The sequence below is a fragment of the Lichenostomus cassidix genome, chromosome 1 (genome assembly GCF_008360975.1).
Source record: "Lichenostomus cassidix isolate B80296 chromosome 1, HeHo_3.0, whole genome shotgun sequence".
Classification (NCBI taxonomy): Eukaryota; Metazoa; Chordata; class Aves; order Passeriformes; family Meliphagidae; genus Lichenostomus; species Lichenostomus cassidix.
Genome location: NC_139479.1, coordinates 89,583,219 through 89,610,334, shown reverse-complemented (window position 1 = coordinate 89,610,334; position 27,116 = coordinate 89,583,219). Strand labels below are relative to the sequence as shown.

The 27,116-nt window shown below is 46.9% G+C and overlaps 1 protein-coding gene across 2 annotated transcripts; it reads right to left on the bottom strand.

Moving 5' to 3' along the window:
- Positions 1-788: 788 nt before the first annotated feature.
- HGD (homogentisate 1,2-dioxygenase) lies at positions 789-27,116 on the bottom strand. 2 transcript variants are annotated; one of them, XM_085070239.1, is made up of 14 exons: positions 27,093-27,116; positions 18,837-18,908; positions 15,945-16,033; positions 14,191-14,296; positions 11,961-12,020; positions 11,711-11,802; positions 11,036-11,070; positions 9,851-9,930; positions 9,623-9,722; positions 7,180-7,304; positions 6,488-6,592; positions 5,209-5,335; positions 1,741-1,922; positions 789-1,155 (listed from the first exon to the last, which is right to left on the bottom strand). In XM_085070239.1, exons 1-14 carry the CDS (start codon positions 27,093-27,095, stop codon positions 1,024-1,026), a joined length of 1,308 nt encoding a protein of 435 aa, XP_084926365.1. In that variant the 5' UTR covers positions 27,096-27,116; the 3' UTR covers positions 789-1,023. The 2 variants fall into 2 exon arrangements, with proteins under 2 accessions (XP_084926365.1, XP_084926357.1); XM_085070231.1 differs by lacking the exon at positions 27,093-27,116 and adding an exon at positions 24,028-24,185.

The following is a 27,116-nucleotide window of genomic DNA, read 5'->3' as shown; positions in this document are numbered from 1 at the left end:
TCCCTTCTGATATTTAGGGTGACAGTAGGAAAGGTAATGTGCCTAGTGGAATTTTACCATGACTGATGTGTTACCAGCCATATCTGCTTCAGTGATGTGTCAGTACAAGAGAAATTCAAGCCTGCAGGTCACTGGATGATAATTTAGGTCCCAAACAGAAAACACACTCTTAGTCTCTGCCTGTGAAACATTTAGACCTCATTTATCCCTGGATCTGGCTGATTAAATCAGGTTCTCTGGCAAATTGATTCTCCCAAATGTCCTTTTCTGAACTGGCTATTTTAGAGTAAACATCTCTGTGAAGATTTTATAATAGTTTGCTCAAAGCTGAGGCTTTTTTTCCCCCCGAAGGAGCTGGTGCAGATCCAAAACTGATGATGGATATAACTGACTTATACTGCATGTCGCAGCTCTGCATTTCCTTGTCTTTTGGAAAATGGTTTCTCTTGTGAAGTAAGAAACATAGATCCTGGTGGCACCAAGTTTAGAAACTTCCACGTGGGTGCATGCTAAAGCACAGGCCTGAAGTTTGGGTTGCTTGGGCTGTCTGTGCTCCTGGTTCCCACTCTACTTGATACTTTGCTTGCTGCCTCCACCCTGTGGAATTCACCAGCTCTTCCCATACAGACAGCATACAATACTTTGTCAATCCCTAGTTTTTTCCCCCGAAAGGCACCTAGGGTTGTATTTTCAGGAGGCCCTGTGAACGGGAGCTGTCACCTTGTGTCCACACAAGGGGCAGCTTTCACACCAGCTACATGTGGTGAGAGCCACGCAAATACTTCAGCTTCAACATGTCACCAGGAAAGCTTTAATTGGATACTTGAAAGTTAAGAATAATAATGGTTTTTACTGCATTTGCCACGTTACATTGGGATGATCTTCTTTGTGGCTCGGTGGCTGGTGGAAGTGCCGCTCTGTGCTGCAGCGTTCTGTGCTGCCTGAGTTGACTGTGCCATCACACATAGGTATGCTGGATTTCCCCGTCTTCAGTCACGTGTTGCAAGCAGTAAGCACTTATCTTTACTTGCATTTCGGGTTGAAATGGCTTTTCAGAGGTTCCCAGCACTTGTAGTAGTTTTTATCTAGGCGGTTGGAGGTCTGGAGGCCCCATTTGGTGACGGCAAGGCTGAGGGATGATTCAAACATGAAAGCCTGTTGGGAAGAGGGAAGGTAGGTTAGGGTAAGGGAAAATTTAAATCCAGGCAAGGTGTCTGCTACAAACAAGATTTGTGTACATGGTCCAGTACTTCCAGGTTCTGCATTCAGCCTGATCAACTCGGGAAGAATGCTCTTCCGATTGGCAATGCAGTGCTGAAATTAGTCAGGTCTCAGGAGTGACTCTGGACTCCCTGCATGCCCAGGAAAGCCAGGTTGTTCCAAAAAGTCTAGTTCAAGGTCTGTTAATGATCATCATTAGATTTTAGGGGGTAGAGACAGGAGGACAGTCAGGGCATTTGCTTCTTTGCCCACAGGCCAAGACAAAAATGAAATTCCCAGCTTCCTGCTCAGGCCGCAGTTTACGTGGGCAGATGATCAAAGCTGCCTGGCATCAGATGTCTCCAGGGGAGCTCCTGGGAGCTGAATGGTGCTCATTGGTGAGGGAGGTGAATGCTGCAGCAGTTGGGTCCAAGTACTTTCCCAACTTGCCAGCAAGAAGCTACGGTACTAGGCTGTAGTTTAAAAGTGACACATTGCCATGCTGTATTCCAACCCTTACTAGCTCCCTTCGCTCCTTACCATGGTCCCATCTGCAACCCGCTCTGGCTCCAGCTTGGCTTTGCTCGCCTTCTCAAAGCAGTCAGCATCTGGCCCATGAGGAGTCATCATGCTGTGCAAGCTGCCTCCTCCCGGCTGGAAACCTTCCTCCTTTGCTTCATAGTGGCCTTTGATGAGCCCCATGAACTCACTCATACAATTCCCTGCAGGAGGCAAAGAGAAGAGGTTGCAAGGGTGATTTAGAGGGATCACAGCCAGGCTATGAGCTCCTTGAAGTTCATGAGCTGAGCTGGGCCAGGCAGAGGGTGAAGTGGAAGTTTCTAAGCAGGGTATCATGTGAGGGGACATCAGGGATCCTACAGGCAATGCTTGTAAAGTTGTACAGGATTTTATTATCTGGATTCAGAAACAGAGCTCCCTAATGAAGGACGTTCATTAGAAATCATCCCAATGAAGATGTTTCCTGTACTCTTCCTACCACCTTGAGCTGTGTAAGCACTACACCTGCATATGGACTGGATGGGGTAACCTGATTTTACAGGCTTGGATTAGAGATTGTAAAGGAAAGGAACTTCTGTGTAATCATCCCTGTGTGACAGACACAAAATGCCTGGCCAAGGGCCTTGTGAGAGGGCTTGCTCTGCTGTCCCAGGGTATAAGCATGAAGTTATTTTGATACTCTTCTACCAGCTGCAGTGCGGCCAGGCTTATGCTTTTAATTCATAAATTATCTATATATTTCTCTTCAGCCACTGTATGCCCAAAGACAAGGAGCCAAATTCTGTCCTTCCCTGAGGAAGAATAATTCCAGTAGACCCTCTGAATCCAAGAGGATTCAGAGTAATATACCACTAACTTATGCAAGGGTTATTATATCTAATCATTCAGTACTGTAACTGCTGCCATCCAAGCTTTCAGCTTTACTGTACTTGATGTGACTAAACAATATGGCAACTTTCTGCTTAACAGTTAGTTTTTGCAAAACCAGGACATGCTTCCTTAGCTATTTTATATATAGCCCTTTTAACCACTAGTTCAGTCTTTGTTAAGTACAATCCAGGGTCTGAAATGTTTAACAGCAAAACTAATTTAGCTCAAAGCAGGGTTGGCCTATATATGTATGCAAACTTTCATTAATTTTCATCCCAAGTTGTCAGTGTCTCATGTAAGACCGGATTGTTACAAGCTTTTCATTGAACCCGCTCATGTACTGCACTTGGCACACTTAAACTGCAGTACACACCCTGAGAGCTGGATAGCCAATTTGTCTGCAACAGGAATTTTAATATCTCTTAGGAAGACTGGGCAGGTGAGTAGGAAACCTGCCTGGAACTTCAGAGAGGAGCAGAGTCCAGTTTCTTTTTCATTTGCAAATTTCATATGCGAACCCAAACAACTTAGGTGTGCCTCCCTTCCCTCTCAGTTAAATAGTGTTGTCTCTACAAGCAGGATGTTGTGAAGTTAAAGTCTCTTAGTGGCCAGTAAATATTAGGACCCACCATCATGAGAATAACGTAAGCACTCTCTCAGACAGAATTAATATGTGCCCATAGTATAAAAACTGCATCAGACATTTTCAGTTTGAGTTCAAAAGTACTTAGGAATAATTCACAGCCACTGGGGATGTAAATGTGACCAGGAGAAGTCAGTATTTACAAGCTGCACAGCCCCCTTTGTATGTGAAATTATTATGGTGTCTAAGAGGAATATTTTTGAAATTCTACTGCTGTACTTGGGGCAAAGTTAACAGAATATGAAAAGCCTAACTCGAGTGCACCAAAATTCTCTGAACACAGGCTTTCCACTGCACCTGAGAAGAGGAGGCAGTAAGGAATTTTTGGCAAGCAAAATAGACCTCTTGTGAAACACTTGGAGAGAACAGAGTTCAGCAGAGCTGAACTTGTTGAAATCAATATAGTACTTCCACTCCAGAGTTGTTCTGTCCTGCTATACCTCTCGTAATGCAACAAGGTTTTCTCATCACAGCACTAATTTCTGGGGGAACTGATGTGTGCAGTGTGTTGATAATTGGCTGTCACAATGTCTGCCTTACCCACTCAAGCTCTTCCCCTCCATGTCTGGGGTAGAGCAGACAACCAACCTCCTCACCATGAATTTAGTGCTCAAGCTTATGGCTGAGGTGTTGTGGTCAAGGGAGTACCTATGGCAGCCAGCGACAGCCATCCTCTTGGGTACTTAGATCATCACAACACAGACAAGAGAAGGAGAGTTCTTTCTGTTTTTTAGCACAGACGAAGCAAGGTTCAATAGCTTCATATTTGCTATGGCTCACAATGCGTTGGTGTAAAATTAGCACAGCTCTGCTGATGAGCAGCAACTTCATTGTGGTTAACTAGCAGTGTGTCTCACCTTTTAGGATCTAGAAAAAAGTGTCTTGGCACTATCCCAGCCAGTCAGGAGGTGTGTTTTCATGTCACCCTCATTATTGCAAATGAAAGCAGAATGACAGGGCAGGACTTTGCCTGTGGGATTTACTCAGATGGCTGCACAGCTGTCTACTATGCCTGCAAGGGCCACTAATTCTGCTGGCCTCCAAGATGTTTGAAAATAATCTAAGTAGCAGAAGGAACTGGCTGTTAAACTGTGGTTAGTAAGTGTGCAGAAAGTCTCTCAGCACTTCAAAGTGACCACAGTTTGGTCACTTGGTAGCTTCTAAGATGAAGTCTCTTAGCTGTTGACGTAAGGGCTGCAGGATGGTCAAGCTTTCCCCCTCAGTCCCATGCAGCAGGGTGTCTTTTCTTCTTCCTGGAAGGGCAGTCCCATGTAGGGAACTGGATTTCTAGCATCCATTCAATGCAACACATTGCTGTGCTCTGCCAAGATGAAGCCAAAAAACTGCCAAAAAGAAGCCAACTCTGGGGATGGTGACCAAATGCAAAAAACATTAACCAGCTCCCTGCCTGAGAAGGAGCCCAGTTCCTCATCACTGTCTTCTTAAATGCCAGCAGTACCTCCATCATTGCATGGGTGGTGAAGAAGGGCTCAGGAGAGCCAATTCCCTCCTTTGCTGGAGCTCTGATCTCACCATACAAGTGCCAGCTCTACATCCCTCGGTGCTTCTCACCACTTGTAAAATGATATTTCCCTCTCACCTGTTCTTTATCTATGTACTCTAATGAGATATTAAGTGATTCATGGTTGGATGACAGGACAATATCTGACTCATTTGTACAATACCAAGTTCAATATGTGCCCAGTCTCTGTGGGAGCCCCTCAAGTACAGACACATCCATCTGTGGAGTCACAATGAGCCCATCACCTCTGAGTTTTCATGAGACACTTTAAATAGGAACATCTTTGGATTTGTTCATTTTCCAGGGAGGACTGTCTGCCTCCAAGAAGTTGACTAACTGAGCCAAGGACAACAAATCAGACTGCTGCTTCCCTGCCCATGCTCTCAAATAAATAGAGACTTGTTTTCTTTCTGCAGTCCTGGACTCAAGCACAACCAAGAAAGAGCAGACATACGGTGGTAGTAAGGTGGGCGGAAGGTGTTGTTAGCCACCCCCCATCGTGGGGGGAATATGACAAAGTCAGCCAGTGCCACTCCAGCACGGGTCGTCTTGGCTGTCAGGACAGTGAAGATGGAAGGATCCTGGAAAAAAGCAAAACAAAATAGCATGAAACAGAGCAGGGCTCAGAGCTGTCTGCTCAGGTCATCCAGGTGGTAAAACTGACTGATACAGCCTCTCCCTTGCCTAAACACTTTTGCTGCCTGGATCTGGTAGTGTGGATGAGATTTGGGACTCTGTGGGACAGCACTCAGCATCACAATTCCATGCTGAACATGGGGGACAAGAAATCTGACTGGATGGTTCGTCCTTTGAGCAGCTGTGACAATCCTTCCCCATCCTGGCCTTTGTAGCTGGCAGCAGAGATGTGGAGGGTGGACAGCACTGCAAGATGAGGTACTGCAATTCCAGGAGCAGTCTCCCACACCCTTACCACAAAACCACACCTTTTCCTTAGCCAGTTGCAGAGGACAGGACATTCCTGCTAGAGGCATTTAGCCTCAGGGCCCTGTTAGTTTACAAAGGGAGAAGAAATTGCAGAGAAATTGTGGCTTATTGAAGTCTCTAGTCCAGTAAAGTGATTTTCTGGGCTTTGATTCCAAACCCATCCTTCTCCTGGCAGGTTTTTCTGGAGTTTTAAACAATAATTTCTGTTGGTTTTCTCACTAGAAAGGCTCCAGTTTCCTTGCACACCCACTTGCATTGCTGTGGGCACCACTCCCATTGGACTGGTTTGCTTTATAGATGAGCTGTTCACATTAGTTTTGCCTTTAGTTACTTTCCATTAGATCTAGAAATTATTACAATGAAAACTGCCAGCTCTTCAAAATGAATTTCAGTGCTGGACACAGAGGAAATAGGGGAGGGAGTCTGTCCAATAGCAAGAAATAAATCAAGGCAAGAATTTGAAGAAACAGTCTTTTTGCTGAGTTGCACAGTGTATGTTGGCTTCAGTATTCATCCCTCCTCCAGGGCACAGAAATTCTATGCTAAGCTGCACAGAACTGTTTAAGGAGCTGATCAACCTCCAGTTATGTCTTTGTGCCACAAAGGAGGATGCCTTCCTCTACAAGAACTTGGTCTGGGCCCAGGGAAAGCAGCACAAGAGATTTCACACTGTTTCTTAGAGCACAACATATTTTTTAAGAGGCACAGGGCCCCTGGAGCTCACAGAGGGTTTGGATGATACAGTAGCCACGACATTTTGCTTTGCCTTGCCCAGCTGCAGAACTTACCGCGTGGTCAAAAGCAACAGCATTAATGACCATGAATTTTTCCAGATGGTATTTGTACGGTGTGTAGTTCCCATGCCAAGCTACGACATTGAAGGGGGAGTAATCCTAGCAAAGCAAAGAGACAGAGGATTACCACATACAGCCTTCCAAGATGCTGCACATGTGCAGGATGCTGCTCTTTCCCAAATGAAAAGTGGGTTTAGTACTGGTTAGAGGTACATGGGCAGCTCTTTAGGCACAGCCCAATGTTGTGAGGATGAGGTTTTCCTCAGTGTTTCCACTTGGTGAGCCTCAAACTCCCTCTGGGGTTTGGTCTCTAAGAGCTTTGGAGTGCTCTGGCAGTGGCTGGACAAGGCCAGCTGCAACATCAGCTCTCTGGTAAGCAAACTCTGGATTTTCACAGCAGCCCCAGCTCCTGTTTTCCATTCTGTCACTATAAACATGTGGAAACAATGAGGCAAAGACCGTCGTTGAGCTTTTGGACAACCAACTCTTCACAAACACTTTTTTCCCAAACTGAGGATCCTCAGCGAGGAAAAGGAATGACCCAAGAAGACAAGGACCCAGTTCTGCTCCACATAACCCTGCAGAACCTCCTGAGCCTATATCCATGCTACTGAGCTGCATATCCCAGGCCATGCACTGGCAGTCACTGCACTTCAGTGTTACCTGTTCTCCCAGTGCATCCTCACCTGCTGGGCTGCAAACAGCTTGCCCTGGTACTTGCTGATCACTGTGTAACCTCCTGGCACTTGGCGGTCCTCATACCACGCCACGGGCACCAAGAAGTCACGGGGGTTGGCCAGGCCATTGGCTCCTGGGAAAGAAGGAGAGGTGACAAAGCTCTTTGGGCAATCTGCTAGTGAAGTGAGAGGCTGGTGCAATTTCCTGGCTTTGTGGGTGCCCCTCCATGTTATGAATGACCCAACTGCTTCTTGGCCCACCATGAAGCTAGAAATAGTCATGTACTTCTTGTGCTCCTAGGAGTAGGTAATTGTAATTCATCCCAGAGTTTAAGTCCATGCTCCCTTTGTGACTAAGATAGGTCTCCACTAGTTGCCTTCTGAATGAGATTAGTACGTCATCCTCAATTAAAGGCATGTAACAACTAGGAATTAAGTGAAAAACAGAGGATGAATTGCTCTCTGTTCCTGGACATCCTGCTGATCAGATGCTTAGCCATGCAGAAGTTACGATGAGTGTCATGAGGGGGCCAAATACATTTCTGAATGCTAATAAAGAGAGTAATAAAATAGTGATACCTACAGACTCTGGGCATACTGAGGGGTTGCTTAATGTGAGGAGTGAATTTCAAAGTGCAAAGCACCATATGGGTGCTGGCACATTCTTCTTCTCCTCATTAGTATTATTGTTACAAAGTGGTTTTGAATTTCTTGGATAAAAATGCAGACATTACTACCTGCTGCTAAGGTTTAACAGTCACTGCTTTCCTCCAGCTGTCACTTTTTTTCAAGTGAAAAGTGAAGTTAAAATAAAGTAAGACTGAAATACAAAGGATCTTGGTCTCTGAGGGGAAGGCAGGTAGGTGGTTAGAAGAGGAGCTCTTATAATTACCACCTCCTGAAAAGGTTTACAGGCAAGTGTACTCTTTCTCTTTTCTCCAGAAAGTAAGCCTTAGAATAGATTCCTGCCTTCTGGAGACAATAACCCCCAAACCAAAATACCAAAGAAAGACTAGCTGCGTCTGAAAAACTAGCTAATGGGGAAACTTATTACAAACAGGCTGTGCAACCATATCAATAATCAAGTGGAGCAGGCACAGGACATGATCAGTGGGTGAAGGCATAAAGTTGCAGCTGGCTAAAAGGCAAGCTGCTGAAAAATCACTGTAGGCTCCATGTGGAAAAAGATGTGCCCAGCATGTCATACTGGAGAGATGTTCAAGTGGGGTCCCATTGAACAGCTGCAAATTGGGTTGGTTCTCCACTGCTAGAATGACCAGCTTCAGTTTCACTATGGCCATGAGATGCAAATGCCCCTGAATGCAGATGTGCCACACTAAGCTTGTTACTGATTGGTAATGCCAGTTAATTTACTTGAAGCATGGCCAGTCTTTTAGATCATGCTGAGAGCTAAAAATATCTAGTGGGGAAAAAAGCCACAATCCAACCTAAAACAAAAAACAACCAACCCCAAAACACCAGTCTGAAAGGGGAGAACTATTGGCACTGGTTTTGTAGTTATTTTAGCTGTTACAAGAGGAGTTTCACTTCCCTTCCCTGAGACAATCTTAGAAGGAGTAACCAGGAGGTGTTTTTCTCAGCAAGATAAATTTGGAGGCAAGTACCCAAGGGATAAGGAAGGTGACATAACCTGAGATGAGCACTGCCAGAAAGCTGACTGGGAAATCACAATGTGGGAAGCAGGTGATCAGATGCCATGTCCCCTCTCAATATCTTTGGCATGGCAGCAAGAGGCTGTGCCTTCATGATCTGTGACTGCACAGAGCAGGAGGCATCTGGCACAGAGGATCTGTGATTTATGAGAGCTAGACCTGTGCTCAGTGAAAGTAGATCTGCTCTGGCAGCACCACACGGAGATGTGAATGTGTTGCTGATTCGAGTCCTGTGCTGCTCATTTTATTGGTTTCTAATTCTCCAGAGGAAGCAGTTTCTGACACTAAGGCACTCTAGAGCTCCAAGGTGTCTCTGTTAACAGAAGCAGGGGGAAAAAACCCACTTGATTAGATCTAAAATGGGACTTCAAGAATATCTGTTGCCTCTGAAATCTACCTTTGCTTTTACCAGGTAAATTCTCTCCTATCACTCCAGTTTATGCCATATCTGTAGGTATCAGTCGTGATGGCCTTTTGAGTTTCTTTTGGTAGGAACAGGTTCAGAGCCACTGGATGGGGACACCCAGACCAGAACAGAAAAGAAAAAAGTAGAAAAGAGGGTGGGAAATAAATGGTCGCTTCAGTGCCAGAGGAATCTCTGGACAACTGGTCTGTCACATTTTTTTGGGGGAGATGCTTGCTCTGCTGGGGAATAACAGTGTTGGAATGGAAAGCATCTTTGTGAAGGAGCATGTGCATGGGAGGATGTGATGGATTTGGGTTTGCAGTTCACGCCTGTCCCTATGAAATTCACTGTAAGTCTGCCAGGAGATGATTACCAATGGGTCCCAGGTCAGGCAGTTCGAAGTGTGCCCCATACACCTCCAGGATGTAGCCTCTGGTCTCTCCAAACACCTCCACACTGAAACGCATTCCTTGCTGGAAAATAAAGGAAGATACAGAATCCTCCCAGGACTTTGCTGACAAACCACAAGCAGCTGATTGCAGGAGTGGGCTTGCTCCAATGTCTGGCTCTGAGCCCCAGGCAAGGTGCATTCAGCCCTTACCTGGATGACACAGATTTCATTGGGCTCCACTAGCATCTTCCCAAACTCAGTTGTGATGAGCAGTTTTCCTTGCTGGGGCACTGTGGAAACAAAATGCAGGCAGAGGAACTGAAGTAATGTGGTGATTGCCACCTTCTCTGTCCATGCCAGAGCACCCAGGCTCCAAGGAAGAGCAACAGGCCCTTTCTGACACAGCTACACAGGGAGTCTGGGCTCCCATGCAGAGTCTTGCAGCCCAGACACCCGTGCTGGGGTGAAAGCTTCTTGACCAGCCCCACATCCCCATATCTCAGAAGTTACTTGTATGAGCCATCCCTTTGTGGCCCCTTGATGTGAGGTTTGCACCGCAGCCCAAATAAATGGAATTTGATATATTTGGAGCCATACCTGTCCTGTCTGTCTCACAATCTTCATATGAGACAGTGCATGTACCCATCTTTGTCATGACTGTGGCAATGTGAGATGTCTGGGAATAACTACTTCCTGAGGGTAGAAACAATACTCTGCTAACATCTGCATTGTTTTCCATGACTGTCCTGGCACAGGAGAGCTCACATTTTACTTCACAGCAGTGAGGGAGGTGAGTGAGAACCATTTAATAGCTATTTGATAGGACAAATGTTGCTGTTGGTGTCCCGAAGGCATTCCTGTTCCTTACTCAAGAAAGATACAAGCAAATATCTGACTTCTGATACCACTCAGAATATTTTTCAGCATGTGTGGACTTTATGTGTTAACCTCCACACTCACTGTGGCAGTCTGGTTGCCTGAGGCTGGCACAGCACAGGAGCTAAGCTGCCGTGCCAAATAATCTTGGGCTGAAGCAACAAAGGCATCTAACTGTAAGCTGTTCAGAAATCCTGAGGTTTATGATTTCCAGAAAACCTCTGCCTGTGGCGTGTCTAATACCAGTCTGGGGAGCATTGGGAAATGATCCCTGAGCACCATGCCAAGGAACCTGGGTCACTGCTCAAAGAGTTGTGGTCTGGCACAGGAGCAGTGCAACTCGCCCAACAGCCCAGCTGGTGCCAGGCCACCAAATCTGCATGGTAGGGGGGTGAAGCCAACCCTCTCCCCCAAATCTTGGCTGTAGGGCCCAGGGCTCTGGAGGGACAAAGAGGCAGGCAGGTGGTACCCCAAGGTAGAACCACCTGGCAGAGAAAAGAAGCCAAAGCATCAACTCACCAATCAGGAAGTCGCCATCTGAGTTATAAAGGCATCTAAAGAAAAAGGGAAACAGGAACATCAGGGTGCTGTAAGCCCCATGAATTTGTGCACACCACAGCCACCGCTGAGGAGTTTTAAGCTGGGAGACTGACATGGCAGAGTTTCACAAATTCACAGAATATTTTGAGTTGGAAGGGACCTACAAGGATCGTCAAGTCCAACTCTTAAGTAAATGGCTCAGTCTGAGAGCAAGATGTTCTGTGACTTCTGCCAGGTCCCTGCCTTTGTAGTCATGGCCACATCAGTTGTTGTAAACTGGAGAGTGGGGCTGATTTCCACCCTGAGCCGCTGCAGGGAGCAGCAATGCCTGCTGCATGTGCTGAATTTTGGGGAACAACTCCAGTCCTTGAGACAAGAGGACATGAATCCAACACATCTCCTCTTGCTGCACCCCCATGTCCAGTTCCCTACTTCTCTTGGTGGTTTCCCACCCACTCCTCTGGTCCTTGACCACAGAGCGCAACCTGCTTCACAAACACCTGCTGTGGACATGGAGAACATGTTTGCCTGTGCACATGGAAACACAGGACATACAGGGATGCTGGCAGCTGGACTCAAGTTGGTGGCAGCAGATGGACACGTGCAGGCAGCCAGCCTGACGCAGCCTGAGCCACTAGCACAGTAGGCACTGACCTGTCAGTCATGGAGGTGTTGCAGACATAAATATGGACAGCGATGCCATTGCGTCCTCTGGGCTCACCGGCGCCACACAGGGTGTGCAGTCCCTACGGGCAAACCCAAAGCAGCAGGAGTGAGCAGCAGGCAGGGGAGCAGGGGCAGCCCCCTTTCCTCCCCTCACCCCCTCTCCCGCATCTTTCCTCCCTGCCACCCCCTGAGGGGCAAGAGATGGAGGATGCCCAGACGCCCTGGTTCCCCAACTTACGCTCACAAAGTCCATCTTATTCTGAGAGGCTTTTGGAATCTCGAAAGGTTTCCATCGCAGCTACATTGCAGCAAACAAAAACCGAGAAAGAGATGCCAGTGGTCAGAACACAAAGGGTGGTAATTCAAAAGCAAGCAGACCCCTGTCCTCCCCTTGCTTCCCTGCCTTCTGCTAGCTGAGGTTTCCTCATTGCCTTGCTAATCTGGTTTACAAGTCGTTTGTTTTGGTTTGGTTTGGTTTTTTTGTATTTATTGGTTTTTGGTTTGTATTGTATTCTATTTATTTTTGTATTTTTTGTATTTGCTTTTAATTTTTTTATTGTAATTTTGCAAATTAATTGCCAGGCCTGTTTAGTGTCAAAGTCAAAACAAATCCTATTTAAAATCTGTCTCTATTACTAACAGCACTGTTGAGAGCAAAGAAATTCAGATGAGCCAGCTTTCCAGAGTCAAATTGTCATGGTCCTATGCTCCACTCCACGCTGAATGATTCAGTCCCTCTGTGACCCAAACATGACATTCCTGTTTGCTCTGCCTTGTTTTCCCCATATCCAAAGCTGAAATAGCTCTGCCTGCGTGAATAGGAGCCATGAGCAGCACTAATTACTTCTTGCAAAGCCTATTGAGGTCCTCAGGCAGAAGGTGCCAGAGGAGTCCAAAGTATTTATTGGATTTGAATCCACCTGCATCCTCTGACAAGAAGTTCGACAGTTTATGTTTGTTTGGGGTTTTTTTGTTTGGCTTTTTTTTTTCCTGTGACATTTGTTATTGGCATTTGTTTTCTCCCTGTCTCTCAATCATAGCCTCCCTTGGTTATCTCTGTTCCAGTCTGGAGAGCTTTTTTCTCTTTCAGCATTTCTTGCTCAGATGCTGCCTCATACTTTTTCATCACATTTGACTCCTTTTCAGTTTTGTCATCTGTGTCTTGTACAATTCTGCCATTGTCCTTGGGTAATGTTAAAGTGTATTGTTTCCCATTGACTTCAATGGGGTTTGCATAAGGTGCCTCCATATGGCCATCTTTTTAGATGGATGAGGATTGGGGAAGCTCCCTAAGTACCTGTGTAAAACACAAAGCATCACAGGGAAGAGTAGGTCTTGTCCAACAAACTGAACCTTATCTCTGGCTCTGCTTCAGAGAGGGTAAGAAGGAAAGCAGGAAGGTGGCTCCCACTTACTGCCAGGAAGTAATCCCTCTGGGTTTGGTGGTTGCCATTGAAAGTGGCAAGAGAGGGAGTGGGCAGGAGCTTTGCTGCTGTTTCCTTTGGTAAAAAAGGTACTACATGTAAATGGCTTCAGATGCTTGAGAGCTGGGCATCTTGGAATTACTGTAATCATAAATAATCATAAAGGTAGATGTAGGGTGCAAAAGGGCATCAAGGATGGATGAGGTGATAACAGAAGTCATTGGAGCTTCATCTGGGAAAGAGCACGAGAGGCATGTAAATATGAGCCTGTCACTGCTCCTTGTTCAGTGGCTGGAAAACATATTCCAGCAGATCTGGGAAATTATTTAGACAAATGGTGAGGCTGCTGGGAGGCTGGAAGTTAGCTAATCACGATGCATCAAAGGGCAAAACCTGAGAGAAGTGAAAACCAATGACCATGACATGATGTTGAGAGGAGAATGGCAGCAGATTAGCAACACCAAATGTTCTGGGGCTGGCAGGGAAGAAATCATGATTAAAGACAGTGGCACAGCCATAACAGAGGAAGACAAATGCCATCTCTCTGTGTGACTCTCCAGAATGAAGGGTGATTTCCCACAAGGGCAGCAGAGAAATGGGCTGGCAGCCAGTAGCCTCTCCAAAAGTGCAGGGAAAGAGAGGATGGATGGCAGAGACATGCTGCTGCTCTGCCTGCTGGGCTGGGACATGATGAGATTTTGATGGGGGACACTGAAGAAGAGAGAGCAGATTAAAAGGTGGCCAACAGGAGCCCCCAGGGGAGCCACACAGCTCTAACCCTGTGGCACTGTACCCATGCTGGGAAGCAGCACAAGGATTTGTCAAGATGGACAGCAACAAGGATCGAGGGCTGTCCTTCCTCAGGTGACCATGGTGAGGAACAATGGACAGGTGGCAGACAGGACCCTGCTTCTGAGTTGGCCAGACCCCCAGGAATCCATGGCTCCCCTCAGACCTCTTGCAACTCAGTGCCTTTGCACTTCTGATTAGTTTGATGCATCACTGTCCTCCTGGCAGGACCAGGACTCCTTCCAGCATGGTTACCTGGTTGGGATCAGGCTCAATTTCATCCCAGTCATGTGTCAAGTGGCCCTCCTGGAGAGGTTTGAAGGGTTTGTGGCAGACTGATGGTAGGATTCGATACAGCCAGCTACAAAGAAGGAAAACATCTGAATTAGCCTGGGGAAGAGGTTAAGCCCTCTGGGTAGCTGCTGGCTGATTGAGCTCCTAGAATAACATTAATATGAGTGGCAATTGGAACAAAAAGTTTATTACATATCAAATTAATAATATTAATATTAAAATTCAATATCAAATAGCAGCTCACAGCCAGGTATTTCCAGAGAGATGGCTTTTACTAGAGGTTCTAAATACAACCATGTCCTGCTTTATGTCAATATGTGTATTTACGTATAATTACATATGTCTACATTCACCAATACACATATATGCATATAAAAATAAAGATACAGATTTTCTGTGGCTGAAATATAGCAGTCTCACAGTTGAAAAAAAGAAGCTTGTTTAAACACAGCTGTAAAGCAGCTCAGGCAGCACAGGGACAAGCAGTGTCCAATGAAAAGAACAGAGGACCTCTCTGGAGACACAAGGTCACAGCCTGTATCTTAATCTGGATGGATTACAAAAAGTAGCATCCTATGTTTGGCTGGCCATGCCCATGCAGCAAAGCCCAGAGTTTTCTGTGATGCTTCCTGCTGCTGTTGGAGGTCCCCCACACCTCTGTCACTGCCTGGAACCATTGCTCTCCTTCCTTGCTGCCTGCTGTGGCTGTGGATCCTGCCACCTGAGCATCCACATGCCCTGCATGGGTGCAGCCAAGCCCAAAGCTGGGCTTTCAATCAGGTGAGGGAGCAGAGGGCATCAGGAAAGCCTGAGCTAGGCAGGACTGCCAATGCCTTTGTTAACAGTGGTGGTTGCAGTTTGGGCAAGTGGGAGAGGGGAGGAGGGAGCTCTCCCTTGAGAGCTGGAAAAATTCCATCAAGGACAACTTCGTGCAGCAAACAATGATTCATCCCTTTCCCACACACAGTGAGAGCTGGCAGCAGCCTGGAGAGCAGAGACATCTCAGATGATGCATTTGCCTTTCATTTGAACAAGCAGCAAAAGGGACAGAAGAGCCACAGTGGGAGAAGCAAAAAGAAAAACCCATCTTCTGCAATCTGGTTATGACTGGAGCATGACAACCAGGACAGAGCTCTGGGAAGTTCACTGCTGGCTGGAACAAGCTGTTCCCAGCACTGCTGAGGTGTTAGAGAGCATGCTGGGTGCCTGGCACTTTTCTGAGGCCCTGGGCAGCCCCAAAATAGGAACAGACTGAGCTAGCAGCTCACTGGCCCCAACCAGTGTGACGGAAAATCCCTCAGGAGGGGGAAAGAGTCTTTCTCAGAGGCTTGGTTTTGGCACTGTCCATCAGGTGCTTACCAGTGCCAGTCACAGGGGTGATGTTTCCCTAGTAGCAGCAGGTTGTTTCACACAGCACACACAACCCAATCGGGACCATGTGGTCCCTGTGAACATCCCCCCTTCCTCACCTGGCTCAGAAAACAACTTTCTTTCCCACCCCTGTCACTCCTTTCTCAGCATTTTCATAACCCACTTGCCCCACCAAAGCCTTTTCTCTCCCTCTCCCGTGGTCTTCCGTCCTTATCCCTCTCCCAGTGCACAGTAGAGGATTTTTACCCTTCTAGGCTTGCAGAAAGCACTGGTGGCACTGAGGCAGCCTCTCCAGTGCTCACCCCAGGTGCCACATCCCCCACCCACTGCCAGGGTCACAGTACCTTCTCTTGTTGGTGGGCCGGGGGCAGGTGAAGGCAGAGCCTGAGAGCTGTTCTGCATACAGGCCATATGGGCAGACTTGAGGGTTATTCTGCATGGAGGAGAAGGAAGAGTCAGGAGTGAGAGGCAGTGGCATGAAACGTGGCTCTGAAGCCTCTGGCAGAGCACTGTACTGGGCACCTGGCACATTGATGACATGGGGTTCTGTGCTCTCCTGAGGCTGTGCTTCAGCTCCAGTACTTGCATGTTCTTGCTCCTCTGAGGCACCAGCCAGACCCCAAACTCCATTCCCACATGCCACAAAAGTGCCCTAAGGAGTCAGCACAGCCACTGAGGCAGCAACAGAGTAAACTGCCAGGGGCAGTGCTTGGCAGGGTCAGAAAGAGGAGTATCAGGGAAAAGAAAATAATTCCCAATGAATACAGACTGCAAAGCGGAGTGGTGTTGAGTGCAAACTTTTCTCAGACCAAGTATTCAGAGGGGTTACCCCAGAGTATCATGTCTGGCTGGCTTTCTAGAAGGCTGATAAAGACTCACAGCAGCTGAAAGCACTGAATTCCCCTTTCTCTTCCTGCCCTCTGCCTATGGAATGTGTGCCCAGAGCAGGCATTTCAGTGTTGTGCTGCTTCCTCCTGACACTGCTGCTTGCTGCCCGAAAGCAGGAGTGACCTGTGTAGGAGCCTTTGCTTTCCTGCAGGGTTTCTGCACAGGGAGAGGCCTCCTTTGGAATACAAAGGGGGCACTTCCCCTTTGCAGAGCCCTGGGTACAACTAGCACAGGTTTTAGCAACCCTTAAGAGTTCGTAACTGGAGGGCAGATTCTGCCTTTTCAGAGAACAGAAACGAAGCATTTTGATCTAAGTAGGCCACCATCTATTTGTTTGAGATCAGCAAGAAGCAAAGACATCCAAGAACTGCAGGAAACACCCCAGTGGAACAGTCATCCACCATTTGCTGTCCCATCTCCCTCCTGCAAGGTCTAGTATAGCATCTTGTCATCCTGCTGCTGTGCAGACCAGCCATCCATACCATATCAAAGCCTGCCCTGAGAGAGCAGAGCGGAGAGCTAAAGCTTTCATTGTGCATGTAGCTTCCAGCCCTCAAGCTCCATCTTGTCAGAACGGGTATGCAGTGAAGCAGGGGGATCAATAACCCTTGGAATTTTTGTCTTAGCCAGCACTACTGCAGATGCCAGTCTTATAAATACTGCATCGGAGAAAGCATCCACTCCTGGGACTGAAGATTTTTTTTTGCCCAACTTGTTTTCAGATTTTTCTATTAACTCTTTTGACACAGAGTCCAGACTGTCCAGATGAGAGCACCTCAGTCAGGAGCTGGAGGAGTCTGCCTCTGGAAAGCAGTGCTGATCTGGAAAACCTCATAGAGCACATCGACCACAGCCCTCCATCTTGCTAGACCAGTAGCCACCACTATTGATCTTCCAGTTTTCAGGTGTTTCTATCTTACATCTTTTCTAGCCAGCCTCAGAAACAAGGCACTGCACCAGCCAAGCTACCAGCCTGAATCAGCACAGCAGTTTGTCTTTCTTGTGAGCACACTGTGGGCTGCCATGCAGACCTAGGGGACATGTATGTGCATTTAACGTGTCCCTGTGCTGTGTGTTAGTGTCCACATTGGCACTTTACGTGTAAAACATCAGAACTGGGGAGATCCAGAAAACTCAGGAAAAGCAAAAGGTGAAAGGTCTCCATCTGACCTTAATTCTCCTGGCCTCTTTGCACAGATGGTGAAGAGGAGCACCAAGGGCTGTAATTGGCTAAGCACCAAGTCACAGAATCCTAGAATGGCTTGGATTGGAAGGGACCCTAAAGATCATCTAGTTCCAACCCCTCTTCCACTGACAGAGACACTTCCCACTAGACCAGGCTTCTCAAAGCCCCATCCAACATGACCTAAAATATTTCTAGGGATGGAATATCCACAACTTCTCCAGGCAATCTGTGCCAGTGTTGCACCACTCTCATAGTAAAGAATTCCTTCTAATATCTGATCTAAACCTGCCTTCTCTTGGTTTAAAGCCATGCTCCATTGTCCTGTCCACTACATGCCCTTGTGAAAAGTCCCCCTCCAGCTCCCTTGTAGCCCCATTTTGTTACTGAAAGATGCTATAAAGTCTCCCCAGAGCCTTCTCTTCTCTGGGCTGAGCAACCTCACAGGCAGTTTTAAAATGTGTGCTGGTGTAGAGACCAGCACAAAGGAGGTGAGAGAGCTTTAATGCTTCAGGGTTTCATTCTCGCCTCTGGGCACCAAGAGGGTAGCACTGCATGGGTTGCAATTCATTTCCTTAAAACAGAATGACCCCACATATTTTATTTCCATCAAACATGTTCAGACGTTACTTTTAAGAATGAATCTGTCAATTTGTTACTACAGGCATTCATGTCCTCTCCCTACAAAGAAACTTCCCCCCTGCCAAAGGCTTGTATATCAGCTTCATTGAACCCCATTCCTACAGAAGTTGTGAAAGCTGCCTCTCCTGCATGAGCACATCTCTCTGCCGATCTTCAAACTTCAGCTCTGGTTTATTCCAGAGCTGGTGGCTTCCTTCTCAGTCTGGCTGAGCCACTTGTGTTGCAGACACCTTTAGGAAAAAAACCCCAAACCTGTTGCTGAGCAGAGGTAATTTAGGCAAGTCTTAACCCTCAAGGTGAATTTTGGAAGCTCTCAGATAATTTCAAAATAGAAAGTATGAATGGAAATCTTTAGTTCTGCCTTTTGCCAGCATCTTATTATTCCAGTCTTGCATAAAGAAGGTTCCTGGAGATTTTCATGGTGGCAGAAAGAGAGGAAACACATTAAGATGAAAAGAAGCCCAGGGATTAGATAGTCACTCAAAAGTGTATTTTGGTAAAGCACTTAAAAGAAACTCAGTACCTGTCCCTCCGGTAAAGCTCCTGGACAGCGTGGATCCTCAGAAACATGTTCATTTCCAAATCCTGACATGTACTGTAAAATAAATCACACAGCTCATCACTGTTTTGAAAACACAAGCAAAACCTCTCCAGACAACCCACCCGTTGCTTCCCCATGCCTTTTCCCAGGCTCTCTGTATGCATGAAGACTTTCTCAAGTGATCTGCTTGCACATTGTCAAAGACCCTTTTCCCAGCTCCTGGATTTGCTTCACTAGCTACCTGTGTGGTGGGCTGGGAAGCACAGACAGGAATTGCTCTCCTAAGTGTGCATGTCTGTTTTGACTACATTCTGCAGCATTAAGGCACTTGAGAAATAACTCAAATATCACATATACCATCAGACTCAAGAACAACAGGGTGATGGATAGGAAAAACTGTGCACCAACATTACTGATGTGTGCTAACACCATTCACATTTAATCTGACTTTGCTTGAATCATGGATGTTCCAAAATCTGCCAGCTGTCTTTCAAATTTGTTCACTGGGTCCTCAGAATCTTAGGGAATTAAATAGGGAGTCATTTGGTTGACATGTCTTGTGAAAAATCCACATGTTCATCAAAGCAATGGTCAGGATGTAGATGGGATGAGGGGGGAAAGGAAACACAGCCAAGTTAAATTGTGTCACTGATTTGCCCTAAATAAGTACTGTCCTGTTGGGCATGAACTGTCCACCATGGTAGTAAGCAAGAACTAATCCATTACTGGGTGGTAGTCTGGCTTTCTAGGGCAGTGAATTCCCAAGAGACTCATGGATAGAACAGACCTGCATGTCCTCCCATGCCTGCTCTGCCTGCAGGTGCCATGGTCTGAGCCGGGCTGAAAGCCACAGGGCATGGTGGATACAGATCCCACCAGCTTTGCAGCACTGGGAAAAACCCACAGCCAGCCTGAGACACACCAGGGAAACAGGATAACAGAGACCTTGGCATTGCACTGTCAGAAATGTAAATAGAGTCCCTTCAGATGCTACAGGAAGGCACGAAGCAGCTCTGTTGAACTCTGCATGAACGCAGAGGTGTTTTTTGGCAGCGACCAGCAGTTCAGCCCCGTGGCTCAGGGAGGGAGTTAAATATTAATGCTCCCCTCTAACAACTGCAAGAGTAGCAGAGCTGCTCATCAGCCTTCACACGGCGGTGCCAGGATGGCAAAGCCCAGGAGCCCTGAGGCTTCACAGTCACACACCCTGGCTGTGACCAGCAGTGAGCAGCCCTGGCAGGCACAGGCACCACCCTCAGTGCAGTGTGACACCCTGGGAGGCACAGGTTGAGATAAAGAGGGCTGGCAAAGCTGCTGTACCTGGGCTTTTTTATATATCATATTACAGTGGCTGGATTGTTGCCCTCAGGGATGCTCAGCCTTGGGCAATTTGCAGCCCCCTTATAATTTTCCCAGAGTGTCAGACACTCAGAGAGCAAGCCTGAAACCTCCTGAGGAATCATGTTTTCCTCAGGCTCCTTTCAGCGACCTGTAAGAGAAGACCATTCCCAGGGGGCCCAGGTTGGCTGTAAGCCCTGCTCAGCCTGAACCTGAAAACATCCTGGCTCACATCAGTTCAGGGAGGATATTTCTCTCCTCTTGCAAATGAATATACATCGCTAGGAGCTGCTCTCCACTGGGTTCTGCAAGAATCATATTGATATGCAAAGCAGTAGGTCACCTAAGCAGCCTTGGCAAGTGTATTGTACTGGAGCATTTTTCCCTTTTTTTTCTCCCCCTCCCTTCTTTTAAACGGAAATGCAGCAATATCTGATGGGACTGCAGCAGTTCCAGAATTAACTGAGACTTCCACACTGCATCCTCCTCTACCAGTAACATAAAGGTGGTCCAAGAAATTGCCTTTGGGGCAGCCCCGGTGAAAAGGGGAGGAAAGGGGGAAGAGGGAGCAAGCTGATTTTCTGTAGGCATAGCTAGCAAAATCCAACAGGCTCTGCTGAATGCTGATGGAGAGCTGGGAGGAGACAGTCAGTGGTGTTTTGGAGGGTTTGTGCATCTGGCAAGCATCGTGTGCTCCCTGGCAGCCCCGTGCCACACTGCTGGGCTGAGGGGGAAAGGAGACACAGAGATTTTGCTATGACAAATCCATCCCCTGTCCTCCAGGCTAAAAAGCTGGTGACCTGCACATCTGGCCTGCCCATCCACATCCCCAAAAGTCCCATTGCCTCTGCTTGCTGGGCCAGAGGAAAGAAAGAAAACCAACTCAGTAGCAAGCATCTTGTGGCAGCAGCTACTCTGTGCCCACGCTGGGGCTGCACAGCACCTTGCCCAAGTGCAGCAAGGCAGGGAGCACAGAGAGCTGCTGCCTTCCTCAGCTGCACCAGGGGCTGCAGAGGGTGGCATTGCCCCACTGCCTCAAGAGTGGCAGCAGAAGCTGCTGTATCATTGTTTGGTCAAATAAATTCTTTCTTGCCAAGAAAAAAAAAATAGAATTCTCAGGTAACTGCATCGAGGGCTGAAAAAAAGATGTTGGCAGGACTGCAGCTGCTGGAGGGGAGATGTCTTGCTGGTGATTTATCACCCTGAGTGTGGCTACAAGACTTTTGCCTAAATGTTGGATGTGGCTTTTCTTATTCACTGTTTCATTTTGTCTTTCCCTGTGGCAGACCTCAGAGAGGCTTCTCGCCTCTACATGCCCATAGGGGTTGGTGTCAAATGTTTTTTGGGCTCCCAAAAAGCTGTGCTGCATCAGCTTGCTGTATGCCTTGGAGTTGTCATGCTCCAGGGCTCTGGGGCACCAGGCAGAGACCCTGCTGATACAGCTTGGTTGGGAGCAGCACTGCAAGGGCCCAGCACATCATGGCCTTTCTCCCTTCCAACTCTCTGAGCCCACCTCTCACCTCCCCTTTCTCAGGTTGTGATGCACAAGGTGCCCCCAAGACAAGGGAAATTAATCCTTTCTGCTTGCCCAGCACCAGAGCATACTTCCTGGGCTGAGAAATCTGTAAAGATGGAACCCAACATTTGTCCATGAAGTGGCACCATGATTTGAGTGCCAAGCACCTCCCTCTAGGTCTCTGCCCAGCCTCTACAGTTCCTAGACAAGTTATAGATATCCCCAGGTTGGGTAGATTGATGGGTGCTATTGTAATTGGGCAGGTGGTTTCTCTGTTACACAAAATATTCTCTGTGGCTCTTTGTTTTCAGTTCTGCTTTTGACTGCTGTTGTTATTTTGTTCAAGATCCTGTAGATTTTTATGCCAACAGGACCTTAGGAATTTGTCTGACTCCACTTTGGTTTTTGTTTTGTAGTTTTTTGATAAAATGAGAGAGATAAAAGCCCAGCACAGCATAAAAAATTCAGCAAAGCTCATTGATTGGAATAACTGGGATGTAAAGCAGAGTGCTCACAATGGGAGTTATGCTCTGACCTATAAACCATAACCTTTTGTTCTCCAGATTAGACAGCAGGCATGGGAAAAATACATTTGAAGTCTGAACACATAGTCTGCAAAATAATTAAGAGCCTTCTTCAAACACTGCATAATATATTTCTCTATAAGCTCCTGCTGCAGGACAGAGGAAAACAACATTCATCTCTTGGCAAGAAGCATGGCATGTTTTATCAGCTTGGTCCAGTCCACACTGAAGTGTTTAACACAAATGCAGAAACACTGACATGAGCATTTGGGACAACGAGCAGAGCAGGTCTTTCACCCTCTATGTGGGGCTGCACAGCCTCCTTGCAGGCTGAAGCCAAAGCACACAAACCAGAGCTCTGCCCTGGTGCTGCAGGGTCAATATCCCCAGTAGAAGCTGTCATATCCCCTGACATTTTGACATCCCTCTGCTCCAAAAGTGCTGGAGATGGTTCAGGGCCAGACCTTTCCTGAAAAGACCTGCTCAGCTCTAGGGTGGGACATGACCCTGTGGAGAGCTGAAGAGAGGGATGGATGCCAAGGGAGTGGAGAGGAAGGGTAAAGCAAGAGCTTTGGTGGAGAGATGCCAAGAGAAGGTGGAGCAGGTGAGTTGGTGACGGGATAGGGTCACACATGACATCTTGGAAAGGAGCTGCTGGCAGAGCAGCCTGTTCCCATGAGCAGGACTGGGCAGAGCCACACTCAGCCTGCAGCCACAGTCACAGTGGCCAGCAAGGTGTTAGGGGCTGCTAGGAGTGAGTTGAAGACAGACATGGAGGATGCAGTCACAGCCATGACTTGAACCAGCTGGACTCTCATCTGGAACAGAGCAGGCCCAAGGCTGCCCTGCTGCTGAGAGAGGATAGTGGGAGCTGGGAAGTGTCATGGACAGGCAAGGAAGAGGCACAGTGAAATCTCACAGTGTGAGGAGACAGGGCTCCTCAGAGGTGAATAAGAAGACCTGCAAGAGCTCTGTGTGAAATAATGAGCATTACAGGTGGTGAAGAAGCACACCCATGGATCTCCAGGGCTGGGAATAGGCTTAGTAACAATGACATCCCTGTAGTCTGGGGAGAACTATGATGATACTGCAAAGGCTCTTGAGAGCCACCACGTCCTGGGGTGAGGCCTTGCCACTCCTGCCTGCAGCAACTCACACATCCCAGTGGCCCTCCAGCTGGCATTCCACGACAGCAGCAAGGTGCTGATGAGATCCAGGGTTGCAAGTCTCATGTTCCTATGCTTGAGCCACAGATCCACCATATCACACCTGTCCCCAAAGCTCCCCCATGCTCTGGCAAATGGTGCAGGGAAAGCTCCTGGCAGCTGCCCTGCTGGGGCTTGGAGAGGAGGCCATGGCCACAGCCTTGCTGTGAAATGGCCTTGCTGAGAAATGGCCTTGAATGGAACTGCTCCCCAGGGCTGCCAGGGAAGATGGTGGCCAGGGTTGCAACATCTGGGCAGATGTTGCCAGCCAGATTTCATAGGCTGAGGGAGAAACACCCCCTGGCAGCCAGGGCAGAAGGAGGGGTGTGTGTGGAGGGTGGGGGAAAGACAACTCCCACCATGAAGAGGTCCTGACCAAGAATGATATCCAGAGGGGGTGAAGAGGGAGACAAATGCCTATTTATAATGAAAATAATACAGCAAAACACTTCATCCCAAGAAAGCTTAACGGCACACCTTGACACACATAAGAAGGGCAAAATAAAATGAAACAGCCCAAAAAATGAGTGTGAGCAGAGAAGGGGTGTCCACAGCCAGCCCTGGTGGGTCACAGCCACCCGACCTCTTACCTGCAGGTCTGTCATCCTCCTCCTGGTTATCCTCCTCTTGGAGCAGACACAAACCCCGAGCAGGTATCTGGCAAAGCAGCCTGCCAAGCAAAGCCTGCTCACTGATCAACTGAGCTGGGCTGGAGGCAGGCTGACAGTGCTGGGAGTGAGAAAGTCCAAGGGAATTTTCAACCTGTTTGCTCAGCCCAGTCTGTGTTTAACCAAATGCCAGCCCTTCTCTGCAGAACCAACCCCAGGATCGATCTGAATAAACAGGGGGTGAGAGAGATTAGGTTTCCTCACCCTCCTGTTCCCCCTTAGATGTTAAAAAAGGGGTCTTAGTTCCCACACACGGAGAGGAGCAAAGATCAAGGTGTTTAGAACCAAGAAAAGCCATTTTGCAACTGTTTTATATGCTCAGTTCATAAAGCAAACCTCTAGCACATTTCAACCCTCAAAATGTGTAACAATTATTTGTTTACTAATTCTTCTGAGCTGTGTTACATTGGGGATGGAAGAGATCACATCCCCATCATGGGGAAGGTAGTGATACTTGTGAAACACTGTGTGGCAACATTACACAGCATTTTGGGGCCAAAAGCAGGGGAGCATTTTGTATTCCTGTGATTAGAGCTAGTGAGGAGAACTTACAAATTCTGAAGTATTAATATTTTTCAAGAAAGCTGTTGCTGGGGAAGAAGTGGCAGCAAGCATTTAGCTACAGAATACTAATGAAAGTAGCTCTGCACTCCGGAAGTTGCAGGGGAAAAACACAATTGATTTTGATTTTTTTTTTTAACTTTGAATTCTCAACTTAAACCACCCCCAAAAAAAACCCCAAACAAACAAAAGGAAAGCAGTATTTTTTCCATTTCCATCACCTGCTCTGCTATATGCCCTGCTGCCCTGCCAGGAGATTTCTAGGAGGCACACACTGAAATTTGAGTGTGACTCCAAACTTAATGTCTCCTCCTCTCCTAGAAGCACCCTAGAAGCCTTCCCTCCCCAAAGCAGTAACCAGCCCCTGTGATCCCCACAGCAGTCACTGAGAGCTTGGGCTGCAAGAGGAGCAGGTCCCAAATCATCTTGGCTTCTCTGAAAACTGGTAGCTCCTCACACCATTTGAGTAATACATTAGAGCCACTGAGAGCTGCCACTTTTAAGGTCTGGCAAAATTGGCTGCCCTGAGGGAGAAGATGGGCTGTAGGAAGAGACAGTTGTTCTGGATGGGCGAGAGGGAGAGAGAGTTTCCCTTGGCTCTGGAGGAATACAGACTGAGTAATCTCCAAGTTATAAGTCTTCTTCAGGGCTCTCTCCATACCCTGGTCTCTTTCAGCTTTGCCATAAAAAATCACTCCAGCAGAGAGGAATTCTCCCGGACAAGGCAGAGACTGTGAATTTGTTAGCTCACCCTGAGCAGCAATTCATCATTGCCAAAGAAATAAAGTACCTGGCACTTGTCACCTACCCTTGAGACTCCTTTCCTACCAGACAATATTTAAGAGTAAAAAGTTCACCTCACTTATTTTCTGACAGTGAAGAATTACACATTTGACTACAGTTTAGCAAACTGAAGGTGCAAAGTTTCAGGAGTTTCCAAGATCCCCTTTTACTGAGACACACAGCAGGAGAGAGAACATCACATTTTAGCTTAGATTTCCCTTTGAGAACCTACATTTCACCTTGCTCACATCTCTTTACAGGCCCCATTCTCTTGTTTTCTTCTCATGGGACAGGTAAAAATAAAGGTGTTGCTTTTTAATTATGTGTAGGCCTATTTCCATGTTGCTCTTGCTTCCTAAAAAAGGACAAGGTGTTGTCACTTTACTCACTTGATGGCCCTGTAATGTTTTTAAGTTTGTTAGGCTGCCTAACCTTGCTTTTCTATTCCATTCAATGAAAACCATTATTTAGTAAGATTCTGTTGAAATACCACTTATTGACCTCCAAATTATATGAAATACAGAAAAATATCTTAACACGTGTTGTGTTTTTGTCCTAGCCCATAACATTTAAGAGGGAAATCATAAATCCATGCTGATTACTCCAAATCATCTTCATGTTTTTCATGTGTGTGAAAATATTTTCCAGGATGAGTTGCCTGGAAGCATCCCTTCTCAGGGATGGAGGTGAGGCTGACTGGCCTGTAGTTCTGTGGAACTCCCTTTCTGCCCATAAATGTGGATATTAAGTAGTGGTCAAACACTGGAATAGATTGTACAGAGAGATTGTGCATTCTCCAACTGTGAAGATATTCAAAACCCCTCTGGACATGGTCCTGGGGAACCTGGTCCAGCTGACCCTGCTCAAGCAGGGGGATTGGACTAGATATCTCCAGAGGTCACTTCCAGCCTCAGTGATTCTGTGATTTAGCCTAAACAGCCCCTTTAGTTAGCTGCAGTATAAATCTTGACTATAAATCTTACATAACATGAAGTATAGATGTACTTCATTAATATTTTAACATTGTGTTTGTTATCACAATGAAACACAATGAATTGTTTTTGCATGAACATAAGTCATAAACACAATGAATTAAACCAGCAAGAATGAGCATTAAAAGCATTCAGTGTTTTCTCAGCTACCTTTCAGGGTTTATGACATCTGTTTAGTGTATGGCTTTATCTGGCCTTTAGTCCAAGGAGATTCCAGCTGAAAGACATAACAAGCCCCAAAAGAAATATGTAAAAAAGCAAAAGACATCAATACCACTGTACTTGCTACATGATGCATGTGCAGCTGGATGGTACCTGCATACCAGCAGCTCATTACTTGTGAACTGTTCTCAGAGGCACCTGAGGAGATGTTCAAACAGCTCATCTGCTTCAGAGAGACAGAGTTAAAGTACCAAGGGGCTTGCCTGAAAATTTAGCAGCTACTGTTCAACATCTTGTGGTGAATGAAGGATGAGGAGGAGAATGGAAAAGATTTCCTTTCAAAGAGAAGTTCAGGTAGCTTGTATTTGATCCAATAAGCAAAGGCCACTCGTCATCTGAATTCACAGCATATGCATTAAAAGGCATTTTGTTTCCTGCTGATTCAGGTAGTGGTGCCATGGTGAGAACTATTATTGGATCACAGCTCACCATTGCCTCTTGCAGCAAGGTGCT

Bases quoted from the DNA above. Each gene is read 5' to 3' on its own strand.
- HGD (XM_085070231.1), bottom strand. The intron at 16,034-18,836 runs GTACTGAGTTTC...TCCTCCATGCAG, and splicing joins GAGCTTTACCGGAGGGACAG to AATAACCCTCAAGTCTGCCC. The intron at 1,923-5,208 runs GTATGTCTGCTC...TGCCTCCTGCAG, and splicing joins CCGCCCACCTTACTACCACC to GGAATTGTATGAGTGAGTTC.